A 9,195-nucleotide genomic window follows, 5' to 3' on the forward strand; every position below is an offset into this window, starting at 1 on the left:
TGTGTGTGTGTGTGTGTGTCTGTGTGTGTCTGTGTGTGTCTGTGTGTGGTTAGAGTGTCCGTAGGCACACCACGTTTACAGTTGCTGGACTCAGAGTACTCCTGAACCTCTCTACGTCCTGCTTGCTGGCAATATCCTAAGCATTTTAACTCACTCTGTCCATCGTCCCCTATTATCTGAATTATTTACACAGGAGCCTAGAAAGGAAGGTGCATGGTCATTTGGTAACTCTCAGACATAGTCAGACAACACTTAGGATCTGACTCAGGGGACCTGGTGGAAAAGCAGGTCCTGTTTGTGTGGGGGTGGTAGAGCACGCCTGTAACCCCAGAGCTGGGGGCCGAGGTTCATAGTCCGCAGAAGGAGCTCTGGCTACGTAGTGAGACTCTGTGAGCAAACTACCTCTAGGAGTTCTCTAGATATGTGATTTTCACGTCTTATGCATATGGCGGAACCAGCAGCCTGGCCTGAACTTCTGATAAGCATTGTGTGGGAGTGGAGCCCCGTCACGGGGGCCGGGGAGCAGACCCGGGCCCAAACACAGAGTTCATACAGATCTCTGCAACCGTCAGCCGTCACCGGCCTTCTGGAGCCAGGAGGCAAACGTTACGGCCACAGGGAGGGCAGCTCCACGCTGTTAAACTGTCTCCCAACCGTACCACAGAAGCTAGCCTGACTTATATACCTGTGACTTTTTTTCTGCTTTGAAACATATCCAGAAGGATAATTGCTTTAAAATACAAATTAAAAAACGAAATTGCTTCCCGATGTAAAGAAGTGATCATCTATTCAATTAATTGGTTGTTGAATGTCAGAAAGTCAATTTGTATTTAAAAGCCTGTTTCAATGCCTAATACTAGCTTGGTAACATAAGAAAATAAATGTGGCATCTACAATAAAGTAATGCTCTCTAAGCACAATCTCCAACTGCCAGCAATTGTTCCTACATCGTTTGTTAGATTTTACAAAGGACAGATGTCAACATTTTTTAAAATTCCTTGCAACTCAAAGGTCAAAAAAATGTATTTTAATTTTTGTTTGGGGGAGGCTCTCTCTTCTCCTAATTTAAATGTTGGTATGAAGCAATTTTTAAGGTTTGTTAACAGATGCAGCACAGTGTCGATCAAGACAGCTAATCTCAGGAGATGAAGAGTGCTTCGGCTTTGATAAATGGCAAAATGGAGAATACAATTAGTTCTTCTCATCATCAGGTTTGCAAAAATGGAGATTGTAATAAACAACTCTTTCACTTTGCATCCTCCTGCACCGGCACAAAGCTCCACGCAGAGGCCTGAGGCTCATTCCTTCTCATTTCAATTGTTAACGAAGACTGGCTTTGGATCATTGAAGATAAGATTCATGTGAGTGCCAAAGTAAAATAAGCTAGGGCTATTGGTATTAATGCACTGGCTTTAGTAGTTTGACAAATAGCCGTGCATTGTGTCTTTAGGAGGAAGCAAACCATGCAGCTAACTTAATAAGAACCTAAGTCCGGGCAGTAATGTTAGTGTGCGAGGGCTCTGCTTTTCTGTGAGGCTATTAGCCAGAGTAGTGCCTTGGTTGTTAAAAATCTGTGGACCTACCCTGTGCCAGTCACCAGGTACATTCTGTGTGATTAAGTACTAAGCGAGGGAAAGCAAGACAAAATCTACCACCCGCTCTCCAGGGCCCAGAGAGAGACAAAGGTAGGAAAGCCACGGGCCACTTCACACGTGCACACTCTGTCTGGGCCCCTCGGGACCTTGGGCTCAGGCCCCCGGGTACCGAGTCCTGTCCGTGCCAAGGTCCTTACGTCCACGGGGAAGCCTTCTCCTTTATAAAACGTGCACAGAACCTGTGGATCTTGACTCCTGCACCAGAGCACATCTCCTCACACTTGCGGTGCAAATGATGTGTAAATACTTAGAATATGGTAGTTTTTCAGGGAACAAGACAGAACGACTCCATTTTAGTTTCCAATATTTCAACCTATTATTGGTTGAAAACACTAACAAATAAGCACATACACCTGCATGCATGTAGGTATCTATTTAATCTGGATATATGTACACAGACTGCATGACGTATGAAACCTCTCTGTGTCTGAGCAGGCGTGATATGATAGTACATGTAAAATGTTTGGGAACATTTACAAGTATTTAATTATGGATAATTACAGATGTATATTTAGTCTGCTACCTCCTTGCTTGGAGCTTAAAAAGTGCTCAATGGTTGCCTTTGTGTATTCCTACTTTCAAAGGAGAACACATGATGTGCTTTCTTCTTAATATCCAAATAAAGATTATTTTATCACTAGGCAAATAACTAAACTGCTATTATGAAAACAGCCGTATGTGTGGCATTGTTGAATTTTCACCACGCCAGACACTCTTTAAGATTATATGGGCCATGAACCCTTCGAATCCTTACAACCGGCTACCGAGGGATCTAGAGATCCAAAGACGTGGCTAGATTCCAAAGGTCGCTGCTGTCAGTGGTGCAGCCAGGATGGAGGGGGCTTTCACCCCGGACTGCACGTGTGCACGCGCCAGTACCTCCGAGAGAAGCAGTTCCTCCCACCCATCACCCACATAGATGCTTTAAGGGAGGAAAAGTAGCCCAGTGATACATACAGTATTGGGCATGAAACCACACCTCTTAGAAAGATTAAATATGATTAAAAACAAAGGCTCAAGGTGTGTGTTACCAATTTGGCACATTCACAAGATAGATATCACACGGGACTCTCTATATTTTGGAGCTTTACAAAAAAGCAAGGCATGGAAATAGAATTTATTTGTTTTGCACCAGTATGTACTTGCATATACTTGTAAGTACAAGGGAACTCACTAGCCATACAACAATAGAGTATGCTAAAAAGAAAATAAGAAAACAATGTATCGCCAACTGTATCTTTAGCGCACAGTTTATAATATTTAACTTTAAAAATGGTGGGGTTTTTTTGAAAATTTTCTGAACTATTTGCTTGAGCCCTTTGTATTTCTATTTTATTAACTTCAGAAGATTTGCCTGTTAACAATTTTGCACAATCAGCTTTGTCAGTATCTTTCCAATTCCTGCAGGCTTCACTTTTGACAACTTTAATGCTAAATTTCAGAGGGCACCTGGACACGTGACCATGCATGCACACACGTGACCATTTTCTGTGCAGAGGTATTCATGATTTGTTTACTATTGACAATTCTAGTCAAACACAGAAGTGAAAAGGTTGTGACACTAAAGCGTCTGTAAAAATGTTGGCATGTTTCAAAATGTTTCAAGAAGTCTCAGAATGTTTTTACATAAAGGTGAGTCTTCTTAACAGATGACTTACATAAAATTCAAGGATCTTCTCTGATTGACTCCAGTTCTCTGCTTGTCATCATGAGTTATTTTTATTTAAAATATGGATTTGCAATCAACAACTTCATTTTCCTTTTCTCTCAACATTTGAAAAATTCTCTGTATATGTCCAGATCCTGAAAATTAAATTGATGTGTGTGTGTGTGCGCGTGCGTGTGTGTGCATGTGTGCAAGTGCACGTGTGTGCGTTACCAGGGCTTGAACTCGGGGCCTTGTACTCTTACTCTTCTTTCTTGCTCATGGCTGGCACTCTACCAGCGGAACCACATCTCCAGTCCATTACTTTGTGAATTAGTAGGAGATGGAGTCTGACAGATTTTTCTATTGGTCTGGCTTTGACTTGTGCTCCATCCCAGATTCCTAAGCTCCTGTGATCACAGGTGTGAGCTGCCTGCTGAAAGTTGGCTTTTGATGAGCGATTTTGTCTGCCTTCACATTTTCAGAGACTGAGGGCCTGGGGCCCTGGATGGGGAATGTGATACAGGCAACTCTATAGCCATGGGGATAGGTTGTCATCCGTGTCAGGTAACAGCGCGAGGAGTTCTCAGTCACCGCGTCCGGCTTCCCGCCTGCCTGCACGGTCTCCCCTCCCTCTCACTGCGGAGAAGGAGGGAGAGGGCTGCGTGGACCCGGAGCCAGAGCCAGGGCGTGCTCCAGATTAGCATCCGGACGTTTCCATCATTCCTGGGGAACGCCCCTTCCCCCCCCCCCGCGGCTGAGAGCAGAGCCCAGGCCCCTCTCCAGGTGGCTGTCCAGCTCGCTCATGTAGGGAGCCCTGGGAGGCCCGCTGGAAGCATGGCCCGGTCCAGGGCTCCAATGGCTCCCACGGAGGACCCCACAGGCCTTGCCCCCCTGCGCCCCGCGCTCTTCCTGTCCTCTGGGGTGCTTGGAGCGTGGCCCAGCGCCCCTCCTTCGTCCGGTCAGCCAGGCACCCAGGGTCCCCTGAACATCTGTGCTAGGAGACTCATTGCAGTATTTCACGCTGATGGCATCTAATCGTAATTGTGCAGATCGAATTCATCATGAGACACACTTACCACCTTGAGTGTGTAAGAGGCAACAGCAGCAAAAAGACAGTTGTTCCCTTCACCGGGGCTGATTGGACAGTTAGGGACGATCCGCCGGGCTTCGTGGGTGCATCTTTAAGGTCCGCGTGGCGTGGATCCCTTCCCAGGTTAGCCTTTCTGGTTTGTTCCTGGCTGGATGAATGAGCCTGAATAAATTGGAATCACTCACAGCAAGCTTTTAAAAAGCAGTGCTTCTCAAATCAAGCCCAATGCCCTCGTTGTCATGGACGCACTCACAGCCCCGGGAAATGGTGTCTTTTGTCTTCCACAGACTCCTTGGTGTGGATGTTGATGAAGGGTCCAGTTTGAGAGCTGGACCTACGGGCTTTAGAGTTTTATTAGGAAAACGTCTCTCTGTCCATATAAACCTAGAGCAATGGGTGCATCTCAAACACAAAAAGGAAATCAGATTAAGGATTACCCTCCTCCCCGCTTTGCGTGGTGGGATTTGAACTCCGCACCCTGACACCTGAGCCAGGCCGACTAAGAGCAGTTATTTGTCAGATGGGCTCTCATGCCTTTGCCTGGAGCACCTGGGCTGTTAACTCTTTCCTCTGTCCGTGCATCTTGGATGGCAGAAGGGTGCCACCACACGTGGCTTTTCTGTTGGAATGAAGTCTCACTGGCATTGTTCTTAGGTTGGCTTTAGCTGAGATCCTTCTGATCGGCCCCTCCACATAGCTGGTATTACAGGCATGAGCAGCTGTACCCAACTTTAACAAGCTTTGTTCACATATCTTACTTTGTTGTTGGTTTTACTATTCATAATACCAAAAGGGTTACATTTTAGCGTATCTGCAGAGTCCTGGTAATTTTCTGGGTGAGATATTAGCAGCATTTTGGACATGTCTGACTCACTTGTAATGAACTCCTGTGGGACTTAAGTGTAAACCGTCTCTGTTCCGTTCTGAAGACCCTGCCAGGCTGATTCCCCAGACTCACGAAGGCCGCCAGCCTCGCCAGCCCCGAGCTCGTAGATGGGGTGAATGTCAGGGAGCAAGCTGCAGGTGAATGAAGGGCTCTGCCTCTGACTGTGACACTCCAGTGAAATCAGCCACATACGCACAAGTGTTCACCTCCCTTTCAGTCTCCCGGCACCGGCAGTGGTGCCCTGTGCTGCCGGTACCTGTGCCGCCCCACGCCTCTGAGCGCCCTGTGCCTGTCACCGGAGACCTCACGCACAGCTGCTCCAGCCTTTCCCCCAGAGGCTAGAGAGATGTCCGCTCCGGCACATGACTGACTCCTCCCCCCAGGGCCGAGGCTGCAGGCCTGAGTTGCATGTCTGTAAATCCAAAAACAAATGGCTGCCCTGTGTGTGCGCACATGCACACGCACCACAGAAAGAAAGGAGCAGGCCAACTGACTTTTAACCTTTAGTGTCCGCGCTGGGGTTCGGGGACTGGGCCCCGCTGGTGCTGATAGAGGTTTATGCAGAAAATCCACGCGTGCATCTGCGCCATTCCCGGTGCACAGCCTGGTTGGTGGCACCAGCCCCGCCGGCCTCTGGGTCAGGGTTCGGCTCTCATGTGCCATCTGACCTGTCCGCCTCTGCCTCACCGTCAGTGGGACGGCAGGAAGATTTTGATTATAAGTAGGGACTGGCGTCTGTCTCGGGCCCTGATGACGGAGGCTTCAGCCGAGGGGTCTCACTGTGACCTGCTTCTCTTGCAGCGGTGCCCTGCCCCAGCATCGAGGCCCAGCTGTCAGACCACGTCCTCTGGAGGCTGGTGTCGGGGTCAATGAATGAGTACGGGGCCCAGGTCCTGCTGAGCTGCAGCCCTGGCTACTTCTTAGAAGGCCGCAGGCTCCTTCAGTGTCAGGCAAATGGTACGTGGAACACCGGACAAGAGAGACCCAGGTGTAAAGGTGAGTGACGTCCTTCTCCCGTGACGCAGGCCTTCCTTGGTGACACAGGCCTTCCTCGGTGACGCAGGCCTTCCCGGGTGACACAGCCCCTCCTGGGTGACACAGGCCTTCCCGGGTGACACAGGCCCTCCTGGGTGACACAGGCCCTCCCGGGTGACACAGGCCTTCCTGGGTGACACAGGCCCTCCCGGGTGACACAGCCCCTCCTGGGTGACGCAGGCCTTCCCGGGTGACACAGGCCTTCCCGGGTGACACAGGCCTTCCCCGGGTGACACAGGCCCTCCTGGGTGACACAGGCCCTCCCGGGTGACACAGGCCCTCCCGGGTGACACAGACCCTCCCGGGTGACACAGGCCCTCCCGGGTGACACAGGCCCTCCTGGGTGACACAGGCCCTCCTGGGTGACACAGGCCTTCCCGGGTGACACAGGCCCTCCTGGGTGACACAGGCCCTCCCTGATGACACAGGCCTTCTCCAGTGACACAGGGCCTCCCGGGTGACGCAGGCCCTCCCGGGTGACACAGGCCTTCCCGGGTGACACAGGCCTTCTCCAGTGACGCAGGCCCTCCCGGGTGACACAGGCCTTCCCCGGTGACACAGGTCCTCCCCACCCTCCCGGGTGACACAGTCTTCCCCGGTGACGCACTTCTAAGGCACTTGTGTCCACGGGTGCCTCCACCAAGGTGCTCCCCCATTGCAGTCCTGTAGATGAAGGTGGAGCCGGGTGACATGTCTGCACGTTTCTGTGATAAGCCTGTGCTGCTGTGGCCTGAACCGTCGGTACCGTGTGGGACATGGGTGATGTGATTTCGTGGTCAGTGACCATTTCCTGCCGGGACCCTCAAATAGCTCCCGTCAGCTCCAAGACAAATAAGCGCCTGCTGTGTGATAAGATCCGCATAGAAATGCATGAGGCTTGGGAAGCACCGTCTATGCTGGGGATCGTGTGTGTTTCACAACCATCATGCGGTGTATGCTTGATTTTTCTCTCACCAAGGGACAATGAAGGCTTTGAGTACATCTCATGACAAATGAGAATGAAAGAAAAGTAGACCACACTGACTTTGTGCAAGGCTGAATTGACGGTGATGGTTTTCAGGAAATGATCATGCATATTCACAGGGAGTTGAAACACAGTAATGTGTGTATAATAACTCAATGAGAAGGAACTCAAATCCAAACCGAGGGAGGCAAAGGAAGAGGCTTAGTGTTTAGAGAGAACTTGCAGCTCTCAAAGAACGAATGTTAATTAGGCACAAACTAGAAACTCCTCACGGGAACCCGGGGGTGCTGGGGGGAGGGGGCGCTGCCCCCCCCCCCGGTGCCAAGGGAAGCCTTCCGTGTCCCGAGAGGTTTCTGGGGGTTGTCTCCTGCACATAGCCCGTTCCAGGGAAGGTGGTATTTGGGGGCTATGTCAGGCTCCCTGCCTCCTTCAAGCCAGAAGCAGGTCTAAAGCAGATTAGCTTTCAGAGGGAAGGTTTCCAGGGACGCCCTGCGGGCCGGCCTCTCCACCCTCGTATTCCCCAGGGTCTTGGCTGGATCCTAGTGCTCCCCGTGCCCAGGACCCACGGCATGGGCCCTGCAGTTTTATGCTCACGCAGCATCAGGTTTCCAGAGGATTCAGACACATAGTTGGAGGCTCCTGGGTTCTTGTCCTTTCCATGAAAGGATATTCAGTGCTGTTCACGAAAATAGATGCTCTGAGTGATGGAATTTCCGTCAGCTCGTCGACTCTTCCAGAAGAAACCTTACCCTGCAGGAGCCACCTTTGTGATCATGAGTGTAAAGTTGTTTACCGCTTATATTTTCAAGACTATTTGCCAAATAAGAAGAGATTCTGGCTCTCCTGATTCTTGAATCCAGTTTCATGGTGAGATGCCGCTGCCCGGTCCCGGAGCCCTCTTTCTATCGCTGGCCTTGCACTGACTGGAACGCAGGGGCTGTGTGCGTCTGTGGCTCCGTCCAGGGAACAGAGCCTCCCCCCTTTCTAGAGCAGATATCTATACTTGAGAGTCATCGCATCTTCTGTTGAAAATATCAGGAAAAGCACAGCGGATATAGTGTTGGGACACACTAAAGACCTTTAAATCTTTAACCTTCAAGGAGTAAAGTGAAAATATGTGTTAGAAACTTACGCTGTATTTACATTATTTTCTGTTACCTACAAACAAAAAAATCATAAAATCCATAAATCATTAGAATCAAGAAAATACACACGAGTGTGTTTTCCCCGTAGGGCATGCCTGTAGGCTCTGCAGAGCGTGACCGCGGGGTCTGTGCAGAGTGACTGTAAGCACTTGCATGTGGCTGTCGGCTGTGCACAGCGTGACCGTGACTGTGTGGTGTGCGCTCCTGTCCTGGGGCACACCAGGCATGATCGCTGAGCCTGCCCTCCATCTGATCCCCGGCCCTTCACTGGGCAAGCATGGCCCTGTTGACTAGCCATGGCCTTAGGAGCTGGGGCAGGACCTGGTCGCTGGGTCATTATCAGCAGAGAGCACCTGCTCTTGTCTACGAGTCCCAGCAATACTCTGCCAAGAAGGCTGACCTTACAGGAGTGAGAAACACAGCCCGATGGGTGCCATCAGCAGGAGACTGCGCTTCTGTGCCAGTTCCGGGACGCTGTTTCTCCCACACCTTTCCCGGGGGGACACAGTCACCTTCCGTTCCACAGATCGCTGTAACATCACAGTTTCAAAACATGGTCCCATTAATTAAATGGCTATCTGTTAAATCTCATAGCTCAAGGTAGAAGTAATAGTGTGTTGGGAAGAGGCTTTGGACCAGTTAAAACCAAGTTGTAGAAATGATAATCCTCCGCGCAGCACACATGTTCCCTTGTGACTGCCGTGCGGCCCGCGGTGACGCGCGGCCCACGGTGACGCGGGGCCCACGGTGACGCGGGGCCCACGGTGACGCG

General features: G+C 50.4%; 1 protein-coding gene across 1 annotated transcript in view; it reads left to right on the forward strand.

The window, feature by feature from the left end:
- LOC105991563 (CUB and sushi domain-containing protein 1-like) overlaps positions 1 to 9,195 on the forward strand; it is an 871,556-nt gene that overhangs the window by 816,131 nt on the left and 46,230 nt on the right. The window contains exon 50 of the mRNA XM_013024215.1: positions 6,081 to 6,275. Coding sequence (XP_012879669.1) covers positions 6,081 to 6,275 — 195 coding nt within the window. The remainder of the gene's footprint in view (positions 1 to 6,080; positions 6,276 to 9,195) is intronic.

This window comes from Dipodomys ordii, unplaced genomic scaffold (assembly GCF_000151885.1).
Source record: "Dipodomys ordii isolate 6190 unplaced genomic scaffold, Dord_2.0 Scaffold74, whole genome shotgun sequence".
Taxonomy (NCBI): domain Eukaryota; kingdom Metazoa; phylum Chordata; class Mammalia; order Rodentia; family Heteromyidae; genus Dipodomys; species Dipodomys ordii.